Genomic DNA, 27,149 nt, shown 5'->3' with positions numbered 1-27,149 from the left:
GAAGGAGCAACCCATATGTCAGAGTCAGGTATTCCATAAAGCCCTGGGCGAAGGGTAAAATGGTCCTGATGTCCTGGGGGGCTGGTTGTAGTTCCAGGCACCTGAGTGCTGCCAAATAGCCAGGAGCACCTCGTCGTATTGTGCTAGCTGCACCGGAGCGGCTAGTTCGATAGCCATCGGGAACGCATTGTCGGCGGCTGGTGGTGGGGCGGCAGCGCCTTTGGGGATCAGCGGTGGGACAAGGTACTTGAAGGCTGCAGCACGAGCTGAAATCACTTACCAGGCAGGGACCAGGAGGCAGCTCCCCCCAATAAGTCTCCCCCTGCCTGAGAAAACAGAACAGCAGTATAAATAGTCTGGAAACATGAATATTTTTCCATACATTATTTTCCATTTTCCATACTTTTCCAGACTTGGAAAAGTATTCCAAACTTTTCCATACTTATACTATACGTACGTAGGAACCCTATTACAAGGTCTGTTAATGTATAATATAATATATAATATTTATAATATATGATTTATAACCCAAGAAAGCCTATAGCAGCAATCTGTTGCGATCACTTTGACAGTTTGACAAACGCGCACGCACGCACGCACGCACGCACGCACACACACACACACACACACACACACACACACACACACACACACACACACACACACACACATTATAGCGGTGCAGAGGAGGACAATGCATTGTGCAAACACACAGGCAGACAGACCGACAGACTCAGGCTGTGGAATCAGGAAGTAGAAATTGTAGTTTCCAATCACAGACAGACGGTGTAGTGTCAGACAGTCTGTCTGTTTCACTGTGCGTCGCTCGATCCATGTGTTGTTTGGGGATTACTTAAAATGTGCGTCACTAAAAGGTTCTACCGACGCGGTGAGTAAAGTAAACTAGACTAACGTGTGAGTTGTCTGTATAGTGCAGTGTGTATCAGTGTGTGTGTTCACTGTGTGTTTTCTAATGGTTTGTTGATAGCCCAAACATTTAGATTCTCGTAGAGGTTTTTTAATCGAAAAAAAAAAAACCCTCTACGAGAATCTAAATGTTTGGGCTAGTTTGTTGACACGTTGGAAAAGTGGCAACACGTTTCTACATAAACTAAACAGTTTAGTTTCTGACATTGTTTCACTGCTAGCCTTTATGTGGTTTGGGTTTTAGATCAAGACTCTCGTAGATGTAACGTAGTTTATCCATGTTGACATTTGTATATCCAAAGTCTTAGCGACCACCCCCCAATTTACGCTGGAATCTCACCAGTAAAGCCCTCAGATCTCGGAACATGTTCAAATGATACATATACGCTGATTCCCCGCTTGTCCCAGATGTCTTCTATCTCTGCGGGATGTGTGTGTAATGTGTTAATCCATATTGTTCAATAGAGTAGTGTTTTAATGCACTCTGTGTCAGACTCAGTTAAGCTCCTCAATGTTCGGCAGTGAGGGAGGCGCATCCGGTGACAGCAGGTATTACACTCTGTAAACAGGAAGTAAACGAGGAGGGGGAAATGGCGTGGATTAAATCACTTCTCTATTGAACAATATGGACTAAATCATTACACCCACACACACACCGCAGAGATAGAAGACATCCGTGACAAGCGGGCAAGCAGCTTAATATTGTGCATTTGTAAATGTTCTGATAACTGAGGGCTTTACTGGTGAGATTCCAGCGTAAAGACTGCGTGACATTAAGTAAATATAAGCTACATGTTTTGTTTTGTCAGAAAAAATGAGTCATGTCAGTTTTCAACCGTTTTTTTGCAGTACGTGTTACGCTGCAGCTAGCATTGCATTTGCCTTTCCATGTCAACGTTGCTTTACAAGAGATTACATTAATTTCGCTCCTATGCCACTAAAATGTGAAACGCCCTACCAACAGCCGTTAAGAAATGTGAATCCCTGATTCCCTAGACTCCTTCAAAATCGCTCTCAAAGACAAAGAGCACCTATATGGACGGCTGTAATTCAAAACTGGCCCCTGTAAAAAGCCCGCCCCCCCCCCATACTGTTTATGTTTGTCCCTTATGATAATAATAATGTCATTTATCTTTTTTAATAGAAGTGTATATGTGTATGTCTTTGAATTGAAAATGGAGGACCACGATGTAAACAAGTCACTTTGTTAAAACAGATCTACAAACTAACTGCAATGCAGATCTACAACTGCAATGTAGATCTACAAGCTCACTGCAATGTAGATCTACAAGCTCACTGCAATGTAGTGAGTGAGGGGCAACTCAAAAATAAATTGTTACGGGGGCCAGTTTAGTTTTTCAGCCCTCTGTAGGTGCTCTTTGAGAGCGGGGGATTCACGTGTCTTAAAGGACCACTTCACCACTTTTCAACCTATCTTCATATAATAGGTCCTCACTCCTCACTAATAATCATGATAAAATGGCATGATTTTTGTCTTGTCTGTGTCTCATAGGACGGCTGTGGGCAGTTTAGAAACCGTCTTCCAGTGACATCATCAAAACAAATTATTTTTTAAACAAGATTTTTGTACAAAAATGTTTACATTTTCATTACCGTGAGAACGATGGCTTCCATTTTTGCATTGCAACTTTTCAGGACTAGAAAGCCTGCAGTTTCTATTAGCTTGTATTCCCCATCGATGATGTCACTGGAAGACGGTTTCTGATCTGCCCACAGTCCTCCTATGAGACACAGACGAGACACAGACCGAGGCGCAAATAATTGCACCATTTTTTTCATGATTATTTGTGAGGACCTATTATATGAAGATAGGTTGAAAAGTGGTGAAGTGGTCCTTTAAAGGAGAATTCCATACTAAAAGGCTTTCTTACCTTTCTTTGTAGTTGTTACGTCCCCATCAAAGAGGTCCAGGTGTTATTTTGTGCAAAAGCTCCTTATTGGCTATTTCCCCTACCATAAGCCCTAAATGAATTGCATTGAATTGAATGGGATGTATGAATTGTTGTGCTAATTAGCTTATTTCCATCGAAATAAGTAGTAAAGTGTGCCGCTTGGGTTATTATTTACATTATGAAGAGAGGATATATACAAAGAATATATAATTTTGAGCGATAGAAATAAGCGAATTAGCACAACACCCCATACATCCCACCAATTCAATGCAATTCATTTAGGGCTTATGGTAGGGGAAATAGCCAATAAGGAGCTTTTGCACAAAATAACACCTGGACCTCTTTGATGGGGACGTAAACAACTACAAAGAAAGGTAAGAAAGCCTTTTAGTATGGAATTCTCCTTTAATGGCTGTTGGTAGGCCTATGAGTGTACATTATATAGAGTGCCACGTGCTAATAAAATGCTACGTCTAAATTACATAAGTGTAGCCATAGTAAGGTTGTCGAGGCTATAGTGCTACGGGCTACTGCTCACAACACGTCACACATTGTGAGCTTGCAGACAATAGTTGTAGATCTGCTGTTTTTTTTCTGCAGAAGAGATTTTGCGTTCCTCCTAAATCATCAATCCAATTGCAGTGGACACATTTGAATTATTTTATTTGGATCTGCACAAGAGGCGTAATACAATAGACCCAAACACTGATCAGAATTAGGTTATACATTATATGGTCCAACCAGATATAGCTGCTGCACATGCTTAACACACAGAGGGAATAGAAGGAAAAAAAAATATATAGCACATTGTTTACATACTATTACTTGACACTACTAGACAGGTTTTTTTTTTTTTAAGCCACCTAGGGATAAATGAAACAACGCCTTCTCCAGACAGACAGACTGCCCATAGTAGCTGAGACAGAACAGTATTTAGCCAGCTTTTTTGCATTTGTTTTTAACAATCCACCCAATTGCAGACCCCTGAGCACAAGTTTATGGACATGGCCCAGACTTCCAAATACAAGGACAATAAGTTGACAGTTATATCCCAAGGCCATAATACGTTCCACCAGAAGCTGATATTTCATAAGTTTGGATGTAAAGCAAGTGTCCATATACAAATCAAATGTGCATGCAGCCTATTTCAAATATAGTAACAGTTTTTCTAATTTCATTGATGAACACAATATCTGGGGTATTTGGAATATTTTGTAGTGAATTGGCATGCGTGTCATTGTGATCAAACCAGTCTATTTTTACAGTGCTGTGTTTATACATTCTTGTTGTCCTGTCCTGTACTCCTCTGATCTTGTCTGAGACCAGGTCCACCAGACGGTCATGTCTGGCAATGTACAGTCCTTTATAGTGGCTGCAACCATTTAATATGTGTGCGACTGTTTCTTTGCGTGTGTGTTATCGTGTCAAGATAAGCAGAGCTCACATGCGCTGACCTTGGACCTGTGATATCGCTTGTGCGTGTACTGTAGCCATGACGTCGATCTCCACTATCTTTGTGTTTTCTGTGCTGCAGGACCATGAACCACGATGTGCTGCTGAGACACCTTTGCCTGAGGCCAGAAGTAGTCACGGTCCAGCCCTCCAATCACCCTCTGCTGCCTGCTCCACCGTCCACCCTCAGACCAGCCCTTCAACCACCCTCTGCTGCCTGCTCCACCCTCAGACCAGGAGGTGGAGAAGGTGGAGACATGTCCTACTGGGCTGCAGGCCTCCCCCCGGCCCACGCAGACACACCCACAGTCGCCACCATGGAGGAACACACTGGTGAGCATTAATAAATACAGTCCTCGTTGTTTTCCTCCCTGCTTATACCTAGTCCTCCAGGAGGGCTGTGGTGGTGTTCACAGGCTCTCCAGTAGGTGTGGTGGTGAATGGTGATCCCATGCTTTCCTCTCCTGACACCATGCCATCCCGTCTGCCATCACTTTTTCCCCAGTACTTAATGTACTTAATGTCCTAGTGATGGTTGGTTACTGTAAATTGAAACAGCAGGCAGCTGAGCGTGTCTGTGGTTGAGGGACGGATGTGCTTTACAGAAATATACACACAAGTAGAACTGAAACACAGAGAGAGAGAGGGGTGTGTGTGTGTGTGTGTGTGTGTGTGTGTGTGTGTGTACGTGTGTGTACACGCGCAGAGTGGGAAATCCATGTACAGTATTGTGTGTACAGTATGTTTTTTTCAGAGACACAAAAGGAGGACAGTGTTGCATAATAATTATCTGAGACGATCGAGGCTGCTTCCGGGCAGCCGGGTGGACTCGAGGCAATCTGGACAGTACAGTACAGTACAGTACAGTACAGTACAGTACAGTACAGTACAGTACAGTACAGTACAGTACAGTACAGTACAGTACAGTACAGTACAGTACAGTACAGTACAGTACAGTACAGTACAGTACAGTACAGTACAGTACAGTACAGTAGAGCTGTGGACAGTACAGTACAGTGGTACAGGGAACCAGTACCAGGGAGGGACCTCCTTCTCTCTCACCCCCAAGAAGTGAAGTCATCCCAGTCATCAGACAGTCAGCCAGTCAGTCAGTCAGGCAGGCAGTCTCTCTGAGGAAAGAAGAAAGAGAGTATTAATGTCCATGCACACTGCTGCACTTTCCCGATTGTTTTTGCAGCATTGTCCCGGAAAAAGGGTCCAGTCTGCACTCTGCAAGGACCTTTACTTTAGCTTACACTAATTTGGGATGGACATGCAGGCAGGCAGGCAGGCAGGCAGGCAGGCAGGGAGGGAGGGATGGAGGGAGTCAGGCAGGCAGGCAGGCAGGCAGGCAGGCAGGCAGGCAGGCGGAGGGAGGGAGGGAGGCAGGCAGGCAGGCAGACAAACAGACAGACAGAGATAGTGAGATGATAAAAATGGTGTGGCTCTCAAACAGAGGAGCAGTGCCCCCCCCCCCACCTCTGTTCTCTCTCTCTCTCTCTCTCTCTCTCTCTCTCTCAGAGAGAGACGCGAGAGAGAGAGGGAAAATAGAGAGAGAGAGAGGCAGGCGTAGGAAAGGAAAGCAGAGCAGTCAGTCGGGGGAAAATGGCCATGCTTGTTGTTCGGTCGGTCTGAGTTGTTGTTGTCGTCGCATGCACGGCAGGCTACACACACACACACACACACACACACACACACACACACACACACACACACACACACACACACACACACACACAGTGAATGACTATGATCAGAGAAACGCTAGCAGAGATTGTAGTGTTAGTTGTAATGGATGGAGAGGAGGAGGAAACCAGAGGATCTGTGTCGTTATGAGCAGGTAGGAGCTCTGTGTGTGTGTGTGTCATCAGATTAACTGTACATTTCCTCCTGGTGGAGTCGGTGTTGTCATTGACTGCTTCATACCAACCACTCCAAGGAACAGCAACGTCCGTGTTAACCTATGTGTGTGACTATGAGTAACCTATGTGTGTGACTATGAGTACCAGTAGGGGCAAAAGTGGCGCTGTTGTGCCAGAAACGGAGAGAGAGAGAGAGAGAGATAGTGCTGCACTGTTGCCTGCTAATGAGAGACAGAGAGGGGCGGGGGGGGGGGGGGGGGGGGGGAGTTGCACCACTCAGTTCACACGGGTGTGATTTTATTTTAATAGATTGTAGCTTGTAGATCTGCTATTTTCACTAGTTGTGGCCCTGGGGCGCATATCTAATTTCTCAATATCTAACGACTGGTGTAGCCTATATGCCATAATTCAAGTAATTTTAGTATAACTAGTCCTTACCCGAGATATTTGCCCCCCCCCCCTTGTGGCCGTGGGGGGTACTGTGCCCGGGTGCGTTTGTAATTGACTAATAAATTAATTAATAATCATTAATGTGTCAAATCGAAAAAAGGGCTTCGTTACGCCCTCCATATTCATATGGTCAATGCCTGTGTGAAAAGTGGGAGTGATTGGTGCAGGCAGTAAGGAGCTACGGCAGTGTTTCTGACACACAGACACACACACACACACACACACACACACACACACACACACACACACACACACACACACACACACACACACACACACACACACACACACACACACAGACACTCAGACATTGTTAGAATTATAGTATGATGATGATGATGATGATGTAGCCTCTGAGATGAATATGTTCATTTCATCCATCCATCCATCCATCTTCAACCGCTTATCCGTAGTCGGGTCGCGGGGGCAACAGCTCCACCAGAGTGTTCCAGACTTCTCTCTCCAGAGCAACATTAGTGACTTTCTCCTGGGGGATCCCAAAGACGTTCCAAGTCCAGTGAGTCGATGTGTTTCCTCCAACTGCGCCTTGGTCTTCCCCGGGGTCTCCTCCCAGTGGGACATGCCTCGAGGATCTCCCTATAGGGAGTCGCCCGAGAGGCATCCTAACCAGATGCCCAAACCACCACCACCTAAGCTGGCTCCTTTCAATGCAAAAATAATTCATTTGTTGCCTCCATTAGAGCGTTGTTTTCACTTTATCAGGTTGCAGACTCGAGTAAATGTTGGTAAAATGCTTGAGTTGATTTAATCAGCGTCCTTTTATAGAATGCCACCTTGACGATGGAGTTCTGTTGACCTAGTGCTGTTTGACCTGTCCGCTTAAAGGGACACTTCACCCTTTTTGCAAAAACATATATGTTAATGACGTTAAGAAGCTTTAGAACACTTTCATGGGGGTCTTTATGTGTGTAATATGTGGTTTTAGATATTTTAGATTGTAGCAGTGAGCCCGGTGTCTCTGATGTCATGGACACTGGGCTCACTTCCTTCCTGGGCTACATGTTGTCTCAGTAAGACAGATCTCCCCCTATCCACAAGGAGGAGCAGAGCACCAAAGTATTATGGGAATTGTAGTCCAGGAAGGTAGTGAGACCAGTCAGTGTCCATGACATCAGAGACACTGTGCTCACTGCTACAATCTAAAATAGCTAAAACCACATATTACACACATAAAGACCCCCAGCAAAGTGTTCTAAAGCTTCTAAACATCATTAACATATATATTTTTGCAAAAAGGGTGAAGTGTCCCTTTAAGCATAATGACTTCATTAACAACAGGCTGCTGGCAGAATGTGTGTTGGACGGTGTTTGTCTTCTTTGAGATTACCCACACACAGTCAACAGAAAAAATAGCCAATCTACAAGCTCAAAGCGGTTTAGCTTGTAGATTCTATTTTTGCTACGACAGTAATATGCAATGTGGCCCTCCTGGAGTGAGTGCGGAACTATAGTGGCCCTCTCCATCTTCAAAGGTGCCAACCCCTGATGTAATGTATGTGACCTAAATGAGGACAATTTCATTTTCTGTTTTGTTGTTCCCTGTATGGTGATTTGAGGGTTCCAGACAGTATTTGAGGTAATGCAACAACAAAATCCTGAACTATTCTGGGAAGATGATGGTCAGACGTACAAGTTGGAGTGGTTATTTAATAATGAAGTATTTAGGACAGCACAGTTTGTTTCTAGAGCCTGGAGTAGAAGACAATCCCAGCTCTTCAAGCGGGTCCATGTGTCTCCTGTTACAGGCCTAATGGTGTTTTTATTTTATTTTATGTTGTGTATATTATGTGTAAGAATCTTGGGTGTATTAGTTAGTTTAGTATTCACGTTTGCTATGCTAACTATGATTTATGGTTTATTGCTATTTCTTGTCATTGTAAACTGTAAAAAAGTGTCCTGTAAATCCATATGGGCTGGGCTTCTTCGGAACCATGACACTTAACCCATTCTGACCGGGCACCCATTTTGGTGTTGGCATCATGTTATGCTTTAGCTATTGCAAAATAGCAGATCTACAAGCTCATATCGCGCCACCGAGTGGCGCGATACGAGCTTGTAGGTCTGCTATTTTTGGAAAATCAAAGACACTTTTAGAATCTGATCTCAGGTCAGAATGGGTTAATAATGAAACTGTCAGGATGTAATAGACATTTTTAGAATCTGATCTCAGGTCAGAATGGGTTAAATAAATAATCAATCAATCAATCAATCAGTCAGTCATATTGATGGACACTGAAAGCTACCTATGAATGACTCTAAATAACATTCTTAACATTTTTAGTCAAGAAAAATAACAAACACATGGCAAGTAAACAACATACTTGTCCTCCTGACATACTCATACCCCTGTAGGATAGTGGTAGATTGAATGATTGATTGATTGACATTTTTATTCCACAGTATGCAGAATGGGTACATTTCAAACTACTATAAAGCACAAGTCAATACAAAATACTGTTCCTTTGTGGACGGACCATGATAAAGCATTACTGTAACACTTGTTTACAACAGGGTCCACCATTTTCAATTCATCAGAAGACGTACAAATATACACTTCTATAAAGATACAGGAAGTCATCATACAGTATATGGAGTGCTGTGCGAACAGGCCAGCTCCATTTGATTTGATTTATTTGATATATTCATGATACAATTCATAAAAGAGCAATACATAATTATCAGGATTGCACAAAAAGGACTTAATTCCATTGTGATCCAAAAAAATAGTTACAGCATATGGTAAGAAGATAAAATCACAATGACATTTACAACAGGCCATCATAGATCAGTAAACAGAAGACAATGAATAGATATGTAATACAACACTATACTAACTTGCCCATCAGCCACTTTTTCTACATATTTTTTTTTAAATCCTGCAATCCTGCACCCCTGTATATTGAAATGTGCTTACATACAAGAAGTAACCTTTACAATATTTTAGGCATTGTTCTTTTAATTCTCTAAAATGGTTAGCGCCAATGTGGGTTATTGGGGAGAGATAAAAGACTACCCTCATTAGTTTATTTTGCAACGTCTTTGGTATTTTTAGATAGTGTAACCAAAGAGACTTTGTACTAATGCTGAGGCCAGTGTCCTCAGTGGTTCTATCAATCCTAGCTAGGAACTTAGTCCTTGCATGGATCTTGCCAATAACTGAGTGGGCCATCGATTCACTAGACAAGTTTAACTTCAAATGCAAAGTTGGTTACCTCTCTTAAAGTTGTACCTGGAAGCAAAAACAATACATTCAGATTTACCCAAATGCAAAGATAACTTGTTTTCACTTGACTCGTTTTCTAGAAAGCGAGTGATTCTGACTGTAAGTCATATCAAATGTAAAAATGATTTACATAATTTGAAATCTGATCGTGAATAACTCAAATTTCAACTCACTTTCAAATATTTTACTGCGAATACTTAAAATAGATACTGGCCGGTAATTACTTATACTTCATCCCTCCTGCCTTTTTTTTATGTAGGGCAGTAATTCTGGCCTTTTTAAAATCATGTGGCACCTTTGCTTGGGAGATTGAAAGATTTATGATGTGTGTTAGATATGGAGCTCGGCTACATCCCGCAAAAAAAAAGGGGCAGGGATGGCCAGTTGCTTTGGTAGTATCTAATTGGTAGTATCTAATCCTCTTAAAATAACTGTTTCATTTGATATTTGTGAGAAAGATAACTGCTATTACTCTATCCCTTTGGCCTCCATATATGGACCCGGGCAGGGGCCCTGTCCAGATCCCGGGCAGAGGCCTTTTTGGGGCGGTTCTGGACAATCGTGGGTCCGACCGACTTGACAACGAGCACTGCACTCCCTGCGGTGGGGTGGAACATGTGTGTCAAAGTCGGTGGGGCGAACGGTTCTCGAGTTACGTACATTACAGACCGAGACTTGGTGCATTTATAGATATATATATATAGATTACAACTATGTTACTTATATACTCTTTGTTCCTACTCTCACCTATGGTCATGAAGTGTGGGTCTGGTTAGGATGCCTCTCGGGCGTCTCCCTAGGGAGGTCCTTGAGGCACGTTCCACTGGGAGGAGACCCCGAGGCAGACCAAGGCGCAGTTGGAGGAAACGACTCACTGGCCTTGGAACGACTCGGGATCCCCCAGGAGGAAGTCACTAATGTTGCTCTGGAGAGGGTCTGGAACACTGGAAGTCTGGAACACTCTGGTGGAGCTGTTGCCCCCGCGACCCGACTACGGATAAGCGGTTGAAGATGGATGGATGGATGGATAATGACATCATGACAATCAGCCATATATCAGGAATAGGGAACTATACAATGACATCATGACAATCAGCCATATATCAGGAATAGGGAACTATACAATGACATCATGACAATCAGCCATATATCAGGAATAGGGAACTACATAATGACATCATGACAATCAGCCATACAGTATATCAGGAACTGGGAAGAAGAGATGTAGATGCGGCTTGTTTATTTGTAGCTCATTTCATACACAAAGAAGGCAATACAAAGTGACAAAGTTCAAAGTTATGCCTTTTATGTGATATAAGGCATACAAATGCAATATGAAAGCATAATAGAAGCAATTGAGTTTTGATTCTGCCTCACTGTGTTTCGTCTTTAACTAGTAGAGCTGTATACTTACAACTGCATCAATGCATCAACTTTAATTTCAACTATCAAAGTATATCGATGTGTATTATGTAAACTGCAACCTATCGCACCGTTTGACATTGTATATCGTATCGTTGGGGTGCATACTTAGTTTAGACTAGTCATTGGTTAGACATGGGTTAGGGTTAGGTTTAGGTGTACATTCCCCTGTAGGAGGTTAGGGTGATGGTTTGTGTTTGAGGTTGTAGTACTAATGACTGGTCTAAACCAAGTACTGTCTAAACTAAAAGTACTGCACCCTGTATCGTTTTGCAATGCAAATAATTGCTTGAGTGTTCATTTCCATTGTGGTCCATTGAGTGCAAATGTGTAAGCTGAGTGCCGTGTGTTTGAGATGCTGGGGGTAACCAACCATGGAAGACAACATTTTAAATCAATCAATTGTGTGATGCTCTGCGCTGTCGGATAACAGATCCATCAGTCCTTCTCGGATGTCTACCACCTCCCCCCCTGTCCATTTTAGGAGGTTGTGAATGACATGCATCCTGTCGTTTGGTTGCTTTTAGCTGTTTTCTTTGCATATATCTTCTTACCGAAAGGATAGCGTAGCACTTTGTCTTCTGATCTCTGCACACACTGGGCACGTGAAAGACTTTAACCCATTCTGACCTTAGATCAGATTCATACGAGGTTTCCGCCGGACACACACTGGTCTGATGAACCCATTCTGACCCGAGATCAGATTCTAAAAATGTCAGTCGCTCATCGATTTTTCGAAAATAGCAGACCTACAAGCTCGTATTGCGCCACTCGGTGGCGCGATATGAGCTTGTAGATCTGCTATTTTTAAATAGCTAAAGCACGACATGATGCCGACACCAAAATGGGTGCCCGGTCAGAATGGGTTAAGGAGATGTTACGTGCATTACATATTTACGGTCTGTGTTTCAGTGTTGATTTCAACGACTATAACTATGACAATATGTTTTCATTGACGAAAACTAAAGACAAACTATGATATAAGCTATGATGACTAAGACTAAATATACTGACAATTTAGTCAACACATCAAAACTAGACTAAAGTGTCAGGGAGGTACTAGTGGAGAAGAGATCCAGTAGAACTAAATGTCAGGGAGGGACTAGTGGAGAAGAGATCCAGTAGAACTAAATGTCAGGGAGGGACTAGTGGAGAAGAGATCCAGTAGAACTTAAATGTTAGGGAGGGACTAGTGGAGAAGTAGATCCAGTAGAACTAAATGTTAGGGAGGGACTAGTGGAGAAGAGATCCAGTAGAACTAAATGTTAGGGAGGGACTAGTGGAGAAGTAGATCCAGTAGAACTAAATGTTAGGGAGGGACTAGTGGAGAAGAGATCCAGTAGAACTAAAAGACAAGTCATTATGTTTGGTTGTGTGTGCAGGTTTCACATGACTAAAACTATGACTATCAACATTTGCTGCCTGCCTGCCTGCCTGACAGTCTGTCTGTCTGTCTTACTGGCCTCTCACAGACTGATGGACGGATGGACAGACGCAGGCCAGGGGGTAGGACGGCTTTGCTGCTGCTGGTCTAATGGTTTCACTCCCTTAGGATCTCTCTCTCTCTCTCTCTCTCTCTCTCTCTCTCTCTCTCTCTCTCTCTCTCTCTCTCTCTCAATTATTCATAGAGGGCCCAAAATAATGCAAACAGGGACTTAAAAAAAATGCAGACATCCTGTGCTCTGGCGACGGCAGCATGAACGCTTCAAGAAGGATTAAGCCATTTAGACCTGACACAATATTCTACAAATGCCTTCTAAATCCTAACGGGTTTTCTGAAATACCTATATGTTTCTATATGTGGTTCTCAAACAATTCCATGTCAAGGACCCCCAGAATTATATGAAATGGGCAGCCGACCCCCATCCGAAAATATGTTGTTCCAGGGACCCCCCCCCCCCCAGAAGCAAAGATTTGAAACAATATATATTCAAAGATTCGCGCCGCATTTTCAATAGTTTTCAAAAATAGCAGATCTGTAAGTGGCAACGAGTGCCGCGCTATGAGCTTGTAGATCTGCTATTTTTCAATAGCTAAAGTTTGACATAACGCTTAAAACACCAAAAGGGGTTCCCGTCCAGAATGGGTCAAGCCAGTGAGATGGCTTAAAGGGAGTGTACACTACATTAGGACACTTCGATGGAGTGTACATTACACCAGTAAGTCGCCCTAAAGGGCGAGGTTGCGTGCACGCATACCCTTGGGTGACAGCAGACTGCTGGGGGAGTGCTGGCGCTTTGGCATGGGGTCAGATCAACATATGGAATGAATGAATGAATGAATGAAATATCCTTTTTCGTGTCATGCCACTTCGGCACATCCCATATGGGATTATATGATACATTTAACAAAGTATGTTGAAAACAACTGACATTACAGTCCTTCCTGTTCATATTCCATAATGCATTATTAAATACATGAATACATATTTGTACAGTGTTTGAACAAAATTAAAACAAAGTGTGTGTGTGCGTGTGTGTGTGTGTGTGTGCACTGCATGCATTTCTGTCTATGTGTGTGTGTTTATCGTAGTGTGCATAATAGATCCATTTTTGCCTGTTAAAGTGTAGGCCATTTGCCACAGTGAGATGTGTGTGTGCTGTACTGGAATGGATTGTTATAAATTATACATCATTATAAATGAGCGTGCACACACACATGCACGTTTGCGTGTCCTTGTGTGGTACCCCTGGCATGTGGCTCAGATACTATAGCTTGCTACACTTCAAGAGGAATCTTAGTGTAAAGCTGGACAGGCAGATGTGTGTAACTCTGACCCCAGAACAGTGGGTAGGGTAGGCTGTAACTGACCCCAGAACAGTGGGTAATGCTGTAACTCTGACCCCAGAACAGTGGGTAGGCTGTAACTCTGACCCCAGAACAGTGGGTAGGCTGTAACTCTGACCCCAGAACAGTGGGTACGGTAGGCTGTAACTCTGACCCCAGAATAGGCTGTAACTCTGACCCCAGAACAGTGGGTAGGCTAGGCTGTAACTCTGACCCCAGAACAGTGGGTAGGCTAGGCTGTAACTCTGACCCCAGAACAGTGGGTAGGCTGTAACTCTGACCCCAGAACAGTGGGTAGGCTGTAACTCTGACCCCAGAACAGTGGGTAGGCTGTAACTCTGACCCCAGAACAGTGGGTAGGCTGTAACTCTGACCCCAGAACAGTGGGTAGGCTAGGCTAGGCTGTAACTCTGACCCCAGAACAGTGGGTAGGCTGTAACTCTGACCCCAGAACAGTGGGTAGGCTGTAACTCTGACCCCAGAACAGTGGGTAGGCTAGGCTGTAACTCTGACCCCAGAACAGTGGGTAGGCTGTAACTCTGACCCCAGAACAGTGGGTAGGGTGTAACTCTGACCCCAGAACAGTGGGGGGAGCCAGGTTGTTTGAGGAGGTCACAGAGGTATGGGGAGAAATGGCAGAGAATGGCAGAGAGGGTCGGAGACTGGCAATGTTCAGTTTTGGTGACTTGATTTACATGGGGGAGGAAAGAAAGGGTGGGGTCAAAAATGTTGCCAAATGTATTGTACGGTATGTACAGTGACAATGTTCTGACTTATAGGCACGTTTTAGCTGTCTGTGTTCCTACTGTCTGACTTCACTGGCAGTGTTTATATGTTCTTTTGCACAAAGCTATTGTTGCACTTCTGTTTATGTGGAGTTGTGGACACAAATAAATAGGTGTGTGTGTTTGTGCGTGTGTGTGCTGCGCTGCGCTGCGTTGCGCTGCGCATGCATACCGGATGAGCGGTAGATACTAAGTGTTTTTGCATGGTGTCATTTCATTGGACAGGAGGTTCACAGCTCAGATCCAGTGTGTTCATGTAAAGATTTGACAAAGTTTTCTGTAAAGCCCAAAGGAGTTGCATTGGTGTGGTTTGTTTTGTTGCAAGTAGTTGCATTGGTGTGGTTTTGTTTTTAATCCAGTCAGACTTTCACTAGATCATGCTATAGAGAGCGTCGCAGTCCCGCCCCCTTTCATGACGACGACAGGTCCGGAAAAGTATTTCCCATTCATTTTCCCCATAGACGTTTCATAAAGTATTTATTAATTTACAGTCAGACCGTTAAGCCTCGGTCAAAACCAAATCGGATCGTGACAACTCATGACAACAAACACAATCCTTTGGGCCGAACAAATTATTAGAAAGAAGGGAAACACTTTTTCTGTTGGTTTCTTTTTTTGAATAATTTGTTTGGCCCAAAAAAACGTCATGAGTTGTCACGATCCGAGTTGGCTTTGTCAGAGAGGCTTTGAAGGTCTTTAAAGTTTTAGTGAACTACTGTAATATATCCTTGCTGTACACCTGTAGTGTACAGCAAGGTTCCCCAATAGGCGGGCGGAGTGCCCCCTTGTGGCCCCTGGAAGAATCTTTGGAGGGGTCCCAGATATAAATGGCATTAAATGGGGGTCAGTATAGCCTATGTATGTCAAACTGGGCATCCTTTTCAAATGGGGTCTTGCCCTGAAAATTAATTTTCAGGTCAAAAATTAATTGGGGAACCCTGCTCTAGAGCATGCTATAACAATTTACAATGTAGGCATTTATCAGACACTCTTGATCCAGAGCGACTTACAGTAAGCAAGAACAACACATGGCAATACATCGCATACATGAAAATACTCATCACGAGTATGTACCTATGTAAGCTAATGAAACTATGCATATTATATATCTATATAATGTTAGTTGCTGCGAGAGTGAGGTCTAGCCAACACCAACTCGGAATTCCTGGATCGCTGCCCTCCACAATTTCCTATCCAATATCAGCTTCTTGAGCTCTGCAGTGTTGTCAGCCAAGCTGTCGCGCCGCAGCACGTCTACATAGGCGGTACGCTTCTTTCACCTCCTGGCTTTGCCCTGGTTTACTTGCCTCAAGTTCTGGGTGCCTGACGCAGTGCCCTGCCAGCCTCATCCTTCTCTCTCTGACTTTGTCCATGACCCGTGGGGTACAGTGGGTCCCCATAGAGGTCCACATTTCTGATGCAGTCCGTCCATGTGACACCTATTGCCATTCGTAGCATTCTTGTGTAGACTCCATCCAGGGCTTTTTCCTGTTGTGTCTCGGCCCCATAAAAGCAGTACTGACTCCACAGTAGCTATGAACAGCCGCCTCTTAAGGTCTCCCATATCTGATTTCCACACTCTCCTCATCCCGTGCAAGGCTTTCCAGGCAAAGTGCTCTCCGAACCTTCAGATCCTGTTCAGTTGAGGCAGTCCAGGCTCCGAGGTACTTGAAGTCCTCGACTCGCAGTGGCAATGGTTTTGTCCTCGGTGTTGACTGTCATTACCTTTTGTTTTCTTGGCATTGAGCTTGAGGCCGATTTCTACTTCTAGACTTATGTGCAGTAGCTCCCTTCCTTTCTCGACTGTATCCGAGATTAGACTATAATGAAACTATGCATATTCACTATATAGTGCTATGTCTACATAAAATGCTATCTAAGTTGAGCCTTTGCGTACGCCTGTAAGGTCGTCGGGGCTAGGGCAAGTGCTACGGGCTTAGATGGTGTCCGAATAGGTGGGTTTTCAGGCTACGGCTATAGCAGGGTGGTGACCTAGTTCAGTGGTTCCCAAGGTGGGGTCCGGGGACCCCTGGGGTCCATGAGGGAGTTCCAGGGGGTCCCCAGCTAAATGATAGTTAGGAACCAAATGGACGCTTATGGGTCTGTAACTCAGAGAGTTACAAATTTGTACACTCTCAGAGTTAAATTAAGTTTGTTTTGACAATATGTATTGGGGTCCCAGAGATAGGAATGCCATTACATAGGGGGCTGTTGCCTAACCCATTCTGAACGGGAACCCATTTTGGTGTTGGCATCATGTTATGCTTTAGCTATTGAAAAATAGCAGATCTACAAGCTCATAGCGCGCCACCGAGTGGCGCGCTAAGAGCTTGTAGGTCTGCTATTTTTGAAAAATCAAAGAACCACTGACATTTTTAGAATCTGATCTCAGGTCAGAATGGGTTCATCAGACCAGTGTGTGTCCAGCGGAAACCTCGTATGAATCTGATCTCAGGTCAGAATGGGCTAATTCAGGTCAAACCGGGGGCCCTAGAGAGCCGTAAAAAGCTTCTCTTATGGGGGTCCTTGGCATGTATTTTCAAATGGGGGCTCCACAGGCTAAATGACTGTCATATTGGGGGTCCTTGACATGAAAAGTCTTCCACTTCACATCCATCTCTCCCTCTCTTGATTTACATTTTTAACATTCCTCTCCTCTCCTCTCCTCTCCTCTCCTCTCCTCTCCTCTCCTCTCCTCTCCTCTCCTCTCCTCTCCTCTCCTCTCCTCTCCTCTCCTCTCCTCTCCTCTCCTCTCCTCTCCTCTCCTCTCCTCTCCTCTCCTCTCCTCTCCTCTCCTCTCCTCTTCTCTCCTCTCCCAGACCCCGTGGAGGTGAACATGGGAGCCAAGGCATCGTTGCTGCTGGGTGGTCCTGGGGGTCCCCCCAGGTGTCCGGGGGTCTCGGTGCTGGCTCCGTCTCCCACCCTGGAGAATATCCAGGCAGCGTACGGGGACGGACAGAGAGACACGGCCAGGGATCTGATCCAGAAGGCCTGCTGTGTGGAGTGCAGCGCAGGGGGTCCTCGACTGCAGGGGGTGAGTGGACCACGCTGGTGATTTTAGTGCAGATCAGGGGGTCCTCGGCTGCATCGGGGGTGAGTGATTGGTCATCACTCACCCGACACCGTTGAAGTGCCCTAGAGCAAGGCACTGAACCCCCAACTGCTGTCTGTGTGTTTCTATATGTGCACAGGGCGTTGCTGAAAATGAAAACTTGTGCTCAGCTACTACCCTGGGTAAATAAAGGAAAGTGTGTGTGTGTGTGTGTGTGTGTGTGTGTGTGTGTGTGTGTGTGTGTGTGTGTGTGTGTGTGTGTGTGTGTGTGTGTGTGTGTGTGTGTGTGTGTGTGTGTGTGTGTGTGTGTGTGTGTGTGTGTGTGTGTGTGTGTGTGTGTGTGTGTGTGTGTGTGTGTGTGTGTGTGTGTGTGTGTGTGTGTGTGTGTGTGTGTGCGTGCGTGCGTGCGTGCGTGCGTGCGTGCGTGCGTGCTCGCTCTTGTTTGGAGCTCATCCCTCTAATCTCAGTCTCCAGGGGAGAGCTGGCCTACTTACTGCCTGATTGAGAATAATATTACAATATTATATATAATGTATACTTAACACTATGCCACTTCCCAACAGTTTGAAAAGTAGTTTTATTTTCAGATTTCTTTTTTAAATGGAAAGAAAAAGCAAAACAAGTCCACATCTCATTGCATCGTGACATGTTGTGAGCTTGTAGGTCGGCTACAGTACAGCCTCACAGACTGTGAGCATGGATTTGTGTTGGGGGTTTGAATAAACGACACCCATGCTGTCGCCACACAGGAAGACTCATCATGAGACATAACATCCAATATATCAACTTACAATACCAAAGTAGAGTTTTCTATTTTTGATGTAGCAAATAAAAGATATCCAATATGAATAAATAATACACTTTGACCCATTTAGGCCTGACGTCGAAATAAAATAAAAAGTCTTCTGAAAGAATATATATATTCAAAGATTCGCAGTTTCACGATTTTTCAAAAATATCAGACCTACAAGCACCGAGTGGCGCACTACGAGCTTGTAGATCTGCTATTTTTTAAATAGCTAAAGTATAACCTAATGCTTAGTTAAAACACCTAAAGGGGTTCCCGTCCAGAATGGGTTTTAAACAAGCTGTACTAATGTACAAATGTCAGCCGTTTATTATGAACAGGCAACACTTAAACTTGGACCTGAAGTACAAATAATACACTTAAACCACAAGAGAAGAGAGAAACGTCGGCTTGTCAAGCTCCTAAACCAAACCATGGCGGCCGTCACCATTCTGCTCAAGCCCGAACAGAAACCCATGCTGGCGTGCAGTACAGTATGGGTACAGTGTGAGCTGTACTGTATGGACAGTATTGGGTTTCAACGGTTTAAAAAGAGGAAGAGAGGTTTGTGTACTGTGTCAGCGAAATGGTAATCGCTCAATGCTGACCGAGACGAGAGGGTGGCAGTCGATCCATATTGATAGTTTAAATTTGTTAAAAATGGACTGTGTGATGCAGTGTTGATTTTCACAGCAAATTTAGATTTTGTTTTGCCATAGTCTTTTGATTACAAATTCTGTTTGTAAAAATTGACGTTTTTAGTCAATTAAAGCTACAGTTGATTTTGTCGACTAAAATGTATGTTGGCGGTGCCTTGATAATAATAATAATAATAAAACTTTATTTGTATAGCACCTTTCATGACATGAAATGCAGCTCAAAGTGCTTTAGAGAACAATGGAGAATAAATGAAAAGCAAGGCAACGACAGTAATGCAATACAGTGAGGACATGAATAACAAAAACTAAAATAAAAACAACTAAAAGATCAATTAAAAGCAATGTTGTAGAAGTGGGTCTTGAGCTGAGCTTTAAAAATGTCTACAGAGGCTGCCTGACGAAGGTACAGAGGGAGCTTGTTCCATGCCGACGGCCCGTAGAAGCAAAAAGCTGCTTCCCCGTATTTTTTAGTTGCCATTTTTTTAGGCAAAGCGAGCAGGCCAGCAGTGGAAGACCTTAGCGGGCGGTTTGGGACATATTTAGGCAGGCAGTCATGTAGGTAGGAAGGTGCGAGACCATTGAGAGCTTTATAGACAAGAAAAAACTGGAGTAATATGTTCTCTCATCTTAGTTCTAGTTAAAACTCTGGCTGCTGCTTGATTTTACAGAGGCCAGTTTCGAATTGCAGCCATCCGTAGGTGCCCTTTGAGAGTACACATCAAACTACTACAGAATCACGTCATTTCTGGCATAAAACCAAGACAAGCTTTGTTTTATAGTACAAAGTGCTCATAGTTAACATGTTTTATGTCCTAATACTATATTTACCGGGAAAAACGGGAGACAGAGTCAGTTTCAGTGTTGTTCGTTTTTCTCTTCCTTGTCATCTGAAGAAAGACATCACCAGACCACCTATCTATACCTGTCTCACAAAAACGCCTTTGCCACCTAGTGGCGGAATGTGGAATAGGTCCATTCATACAACAGACTCCCTGCTCATTCCCAAGACACAATAAGGCTGTTCAAAATACAAAAACACATATATAATAAAACAAAAATGTGACTACACATTTGGGTACGTCACAATAAATTATGTTCACTGTCACCTGGGACCCCCCCCCCAAACTCATGTCCCGAGTCACAGGTTGAGACCACTGCACGCTGAATGGATGTGGATCACTGTGTGTGTGCGTCTGTGCATGTGTGTGCGCGCGTGCGTGCATCTCAGATCAAATTCTAGCACAAAGACGCGTCCTGGTAACATGGTTTGAACCTGAACAACCAGTCAGTCCTCACTGACAATCTGCTGTGATTTACCAGTGGAGAATAACAAGAATCAGGATCAAAATAGAGCAGGATAACATTATGTATCTCTGCTGTTGGCAGTGGTGGAAAAAGTACAAAAACATTTTACTTAAGTAGAAGTACTGATTCTCTACTTGAAAATTACTTAAGTAAAAGTACAAAGTACCCATTAAGAAAGTTACTTAAGTAAAAGTATAAAAGTACCTCAAATTAAATGTACAAAGTACAAAAAGTACCCAGTGTAAAATGTACTTAAGTATAAAAGTAAAAATTACAAAGTACAAGTACAAAGTACAAGTACAAAGTACAAGTAAAAAGTACAACATGCTTTTCAAGTCCAAAAGTGGCTTTATTTCAACACACTGACAATTCATTATCAATGGCATTTAATGTTTGTATTGGGATAAACACTAGAAATTGGCCATTCATTATCAATGGCATTTAATGTTTGTGTTGGGATAAACACTAACAACTGGCCATTCATTATCAATGGCATTTAATGTTTGTGTTGGGATAAACACTAACAACTGGCCATTCATTATCAATGGCATTTCATGTTTGTGTTGGGATAAACACTAACAACTGGCCATTCATTATCAATGGCATTTCATGTTTGTGTTAGGACAATGTTAGTGTTTATGCACCCTCAGGGTGCAAGCAAGCTCACACAAAAATATATTTCAGATGGGGGTCCACAGTCATTTAGGGGAGAATGGGGAGAGCCATTGCAATTTGCAAAACAGACATTATAATTGCGTGAATTCACGCATTATAATTAGACCTTCACTAATTAAAGGACCTATAACATAAAATTCAACTTTTTCAATTTCTTTTGTGTTTCTGGGGCTCCCATATGTGTTTTCTATCCCCACAAATAACCAATTTTGAACAATCAGGCTTTCATGTCATATGGGTGCTTTAATGGAAATTGCTCTCAGGAACAGCTCGACTGATTTTGGCCTCATCGTGATGTCATCAATGTCACCCTACTTTGTATAATTCCTCCTCTTCTTCAGTCTTCAGTTCCAAATTTGCATTTCCACTTGTTTACAATGTCCACCATTGTTGATTTTCCAAGCTGGCATGGAATGGAAACAAGCCTGGTTTTTATCTAGCATCAGTATTATAATGACTCAAATATTAAATAATCTGCATATCAGCACCCCCACCACCTCAGGACATTGTGGTACTGCAGCTAAAACTGCTTTCAAAGTCCAGAAAGAAATGACAAGGCCTGGTTATATCAGAGTGGTGATTGAGGCTCAAACCATTAGAAATAACTTTGAGGGACATAGACAATATGATTATTAAATATTAAAAGCAGTTTTAAAATGCATGTTATTTGCCCTTTAAGCCCCACTCCACTCTGCGAGGGCAAACTGTCTCCCATTGAGATGCATGTAAATGATTTCTCCAGGGCTATAGGCCTATGCACAAATGTGGATTACATTATTGGGGGAGAAAGTTGAAACCGATACATTAACGACCATCCCGTTCGACAGACAATGCAATACACACTGTAAGACTAGGACAGTAGTAGGACTACAGTGATTATTATTATTGCAATCACCTGGATGGGTGAGTCTTGTAACGTTCCTGACATTAAGCTGTGTATAGAGAGAGAGAGAGAGACGGCCGCCGATCTGTCCAGCTTTTTCACAGCACCAACATGCTTCTGTGTGAATGTGAACAAATGAGTGAGGCGATGACTTTATAAACTTTATGCGGAGATTGTGAAATCAAGCGAGCCCCTATTTTGCATATTTTGCGCGGAAATGTGTAGCGAGTAACGAAAGGTGTCCAATTTTAATGTAGCGGATTAAAAGTACGATTTTTTACTTGTAAATGTAACGAAGTAAAAGTAAAATACAGAAAAATAAAAATAGTAAATAAAAGTACAAATTCTAAAAACGTGTACTTGCCCCTTGGACTACCAATCCCATTTTTTTTGTTTGGGTAACAAATTGGCATATTTTTAATTCATTGTTTTAACATACAAGAAAGATCTGGTGGTTTGAACAGATGTTTTTTTTTTTTTTTTCATTGCTAGTGTATTCTCTAGAATTGCCACCAGATGGCGGGAACACACCATTATGCTGATTTTGGCCAAAATAGACTAATCTTACTAAGTCACTTCCGGTTCAAAGATCAACAACATCCGGCAGTATTTTGACCCTAGTCACTAGCTTGGCTGGTCCGGATTGCTAAGCTAATGCTATATTTTTCATATCTAAGTCAAATTAACCTCAAATCAACCCCAAAACATCGCAAAATATAAAATTCTTTACAGCGACGCACATAGAGACGGCGCGCGTGCACGATAGCGCACGATCACGCGGATTTCGGCCGTTTTTTGGTAAATTACATCCAACATGATATTAGCAAAAAATATAAATTTTTGCTCTGTTGAACCCCCGATAACTGATATTGATTGTCATTCCGTTAATTCCGTGAACGGGAGGTTTGTATTTTTTAGCAATAATCAGTTTTTTCCGTTAATTGTAGCCCAGGGGTTAAGTACAGTAACGAAGTAATTGTACTTCGTTATTTTCCACCACTGGCTGTTGGGAGAAACCACCTAACTAAACCACCTAAATAAAAATATACGTTTTTCAGGAAAATAAGAACAACTTACATTTTGAACACAAAGCAATACTGCCTCATCAAAGTTGGTGTTGTGACTTTAGATATTGTCAATTATCAATTGACAGTCAATTGTCAATTGTAGGAGTTTTAAAGTTGTCGGCGAGTCATCAGATCGTTATGTATTTCACACTACAGGAGTCTTTTTTTTAAAATTGACTGTCATTATATCTGTGTTGCTTTCACACTAAACGATTGGTCGCCGACTAGGAATAACGCACTGCAAGAGTTCACCCCCCCCCCCCCCTCTCTCTCTCTCTCTCTCTCTCTCTCTGTGTGCTCAACCACACACACACAGGAATAGGCTACACACATACAGGGCGAAATGTTAAATCTTGATTTTCATTACATAATTCTGTCTCTCTGCGTATGTGCACGCACACGCACACACACACACACACACACACACACACACACACACACACACACACACACACACACACACACACACACACACACACGCACAAGGTCCAAACGTTTGTTGATTCCGATTTTATCAACATTATTCAAGTGAAATGCGTAACAGCAATATTGGGCTATAATAGCTACCAATATGTACAACACAGCGATTTACAGACAGAATAAAGGTTATATATCTTATCATCTGATCATCTATCGATACAGACAGACAGACAGCAGTGCTGTGAGCAATGAGCACAGCTGTCCTGTGCTCTCATTGGCTGTAATACAGGCCTTCTCGGGTCGCAACCCAGTTCATACTGTATGATGTCCGACAGTCAAATATCAAACCTGCTAGATATTCAGAAACGCTCGGGAAGACATCGGCAAGTGCTTTTATCGGCGCTGGATCTTCTCGCAGCTCCTTTCACACACAGCGAGCAAAACCTTGGCGATCAAAGCCCGATCTTGTGTCGGATCGGGAGTTTTGTCGGCGAGTGCCAAAAATGCTCCCCGGCCCGACAGCATAATCGGAGGAAATATCGTGCATGTACGAGCCATTACTTTAGCAGACAGTTTTGAGGGTCCAATGGAGTTAAGAGGTTTTGTCCAAAGTACTTTTCATTGGTTCAATATTTTTGAAACAACACACAGACGTAAAGGGTGAGGGTGTTCAATAGCACCGATTCATGCAAAAAAAAAAAAGGCTGCAACCTTCAAAGCTTAAAAATCTTGCACGATTAATCCAATTACAGTTTAGATTTAGAGAAGAAGGTGAGTCCAGTTCAAAGCAATGTATTCATTGCAATAATATAGCTATTTGGATCAGTTCTTCCCATACTTTGTAGAAATTGTAGGACTATGTTCGGAGAGGGTTTTGCAACTCTTCAATAAATGTTATACTTTTACTGCTCTTCGTGAGATCAGTGTCGATCTACAAGATCACAACGTGTCATGAGCTTGTACAGTACATCTGCTATATTTACTTTTCAGCCATTACGCGACGCCATCAAAGCAACACCAAAATATTTTTTTGTCGACAAAATCAACTGTAGATTTTGGTCAAAAGATGTGCATCATTGTCTAACAATGGCTGCTGTTTATGAATCAAATTACAGTCTTGTTTTATCTGTATTATCTGAAAATATAGTTTGGACAATTTTTTTGGAAAATTAAAGGCACAACAGCACTTGTATAAAACTGCTGGTAAGGATAGCACCATGCCACTTTATTTATCCATAGGCTGTTCGTGGTGTTGGTAACTTTTTAACTTTTACATATGAATTGCACGTCATCATACATAGGCCTACTGGGGCTCTTTTTAAATGTTTGTCCATGTTTTGTTTTAGTTTTTAGCTCATATGTTTTATGTTGCACTGCCACTAACTGAGGGGAAACGGTATTTCATGTTCTGTATGTATGCAAGTAGGCCTACATAGGAAAATGACAAATAAAGTGATTCTGATTCTGGGTTTCTGTGTACAAAACCAGGCACAACAAGGGTTTTAAGCACATTTTTAAGGCTGTTTTCTTGCTTTGATTGATAGAGCAGTGGTTTTCAACCTGTGGTTCGGGGTCCCCACATAATTTGCGGGAAGGACGGGGGGGTCCCTAGATGTCAGTGAAGTGCACGTGTGTGTGCGGGGGGGGGGGGGGTTGTGATTTTATGCTCTCAAGAGTTAAAGTTCGTATAAGGGTCCATTTGGTTATACCAACTCTGGGGTCCACCTGGAACCTCCTCAAGGACCACTGGTCCCCCGGACCATAGCATCATAAGTAAACCATGAGCCTATCATCAGTATAGGCAGCATATCCAAAGAAAACATGGAAAAGTAACTGTAATAAACACTATGATCTGTCTAAACCAGTGGTTCCCAAAGTGGGATCCCGGGACCCCCAGGGGGCCTACGAGGGAGTTCCAGGGGGTCCCCAGCTAAATGATAGTTTTGAACCAAATGGACCCTTATGGGTCTGCAACTCTGAGAGTGTAAGAGTTAAACTAACTTTTACAATATACTGTACATTCGGGTCCCAGAGATAGAAATGGGGGACTGTAGCCTAATTCACGTCAAACTGGGGGTCCTTGAAATTAAATTAAACGGGTTGAGAATCACTGCTAGACTCGTAAAATAATCTTCTCTTATGGGGGTCCCTGGCATATGTCTTCAAATGGGGGTCCGCGGGCTAATTAGTGTCAATTTGGGGGTCCTTGACATGAAAAGGTTTGGGAACCACTGATCTAAACTACATATTTAGCCTTTGCATACGCCTGTAAGATCGTTGAAGTTGTGACCCAACACTGTGTTATTTTGTCTTCTAGCTCCGCCTCCTGTGACCCAATACTGTGTTATTTTGTCTTCTAGCTCCGCCTCCTGTGACCCAATACTGTGTTATTTTGTCTTCTAGCTCCGCCTCCTGTGACCCAATACTGTGTTATTTTGTCTTCTAGCTCCACCTCCTGTGACCCAACACTGTGTTATTTTGTCTTCTAGCTCCGCCTCCTGTGACCCAAAACTGTGTTATTTTGTCTTCTAGCTCCGCCTCCTGTGACCCAAAACGGTGTTATTTTGTCTTCTAGCTCCGCCTCCTGTGACGCAATAATGTGTTATTTTGTCTTCTAGCTCCGCCTCCTGTGACCCAATACTGTGTTATTTTGTCTTCTAGCTCCGCCTCCTGTGACCCAATACTGTGTTATTTTGTCTTCTAGCTCCGCCTCCTGTGACCCAAAACTGTGTTATTTTGTCTTCTAGCTCCGCCTCCTGTGACCCAATACTGTGTTATTTTGTCTTCTAGCTCCGCCTCCTGTGACCCAAAACTGTTATTTTGTCTTCTAGCTCCGCCTCCTGTGACCCAACACTGTGTTATTTTGTCTTCTAGCTCCGCCTCCTGTGACCCAACACTGTTATTTTGTCTTCTAGCTCCGCCTCCTGGGCGTGGCCACCCAACATGGCGACCTGGACAGCGTGTGCTACCTCCTGCGCGAGGCGCGCGTCCCGCTGCCCCTGGAGCCGTCGGAGAACAACCCCGCCATCCTGGCTGCCCACTACGGTCATGCCAACCTAGTCAAAGAACTGCTGGACTCTGTGCCCGGTAAGGAGGAAACATCACCACCACTGTGCATTTTTCTACAGTCTTTGTTTAGGACTTTGTATAGGACTATATAGGTTTGTATATAGGGCTATAACGTTTCTCAGCCTTGCTAGCTGCACACTTGCTAGCCGCACACACACAGGCTATGGAATACTAAAGCAATAAGCCACAAGAGGTGTCAGGTTACCGGGTATTTTATAATGGCTGAGAGGCTTAGTGAGACATTTTGAAGATGGTTCACTTGGTATAAACACTGAGGACACCTAATAGGAAAAATAAAGGCTGAGATAAATGTCTTCGAGCACATTGAGTTTTATTTGTGGGAAATGTGCTGTACTGTATACAGTAAATCAATGTGCCTTGGCTTGTGTT

General features: G+C 43.2%; 1 protein-coding gene across 1 annotated transcript in view; it reads left to right on the top strand.

Annotated features, from left to right (window-relative positions):
- Positions 1 to 758: 758 nt before the first annotated feature.
- Positions 759 to 27,149, top strand: part of lrrk1 (leucine-rich repeat kinase 1) — a 126,876-nt gene continuing 100,485 nt past the window's right edge. The window contains exons 1-4 of the mRNA XM_083791897.1: positions 759 to 889; positions 4,375 to 4,625; positions 17,662 to 17,876; positions 26,606 to 26,777. Coding sequence (XP_083648023.1) covers positions 4,379 to 4,625; positions 17,662 to 17,876; positions 26,606 to 26,777 — 634 coding nt within the window. The 5' untranslated portion in view covers positions 759 to 889; positions 4,375 to 4,378. The remainder of the gene's footprint in view (positions 890 to 4,374; positions 4,626 to 17,661; positions 17,877 to 26,605; positions 26,778 to 27,149) is intronic.

The sequence above is a fragment of the Protomyctophum parallelum genome (genome assembly GCF_964188405.1).
Source record: "Protomyctophum parallelum genome assembly, chromosome: 2".
Lineage (NCBI taxonomy): Eukaryota > Metazoa > Chordata > Actinopteri > Myctophiformes > Myctophidae > Protomyctophum > Protomyctophum parallelum.
This window is presented reverse-complemented; position numbering and strand designations above follow the sequence as displayed.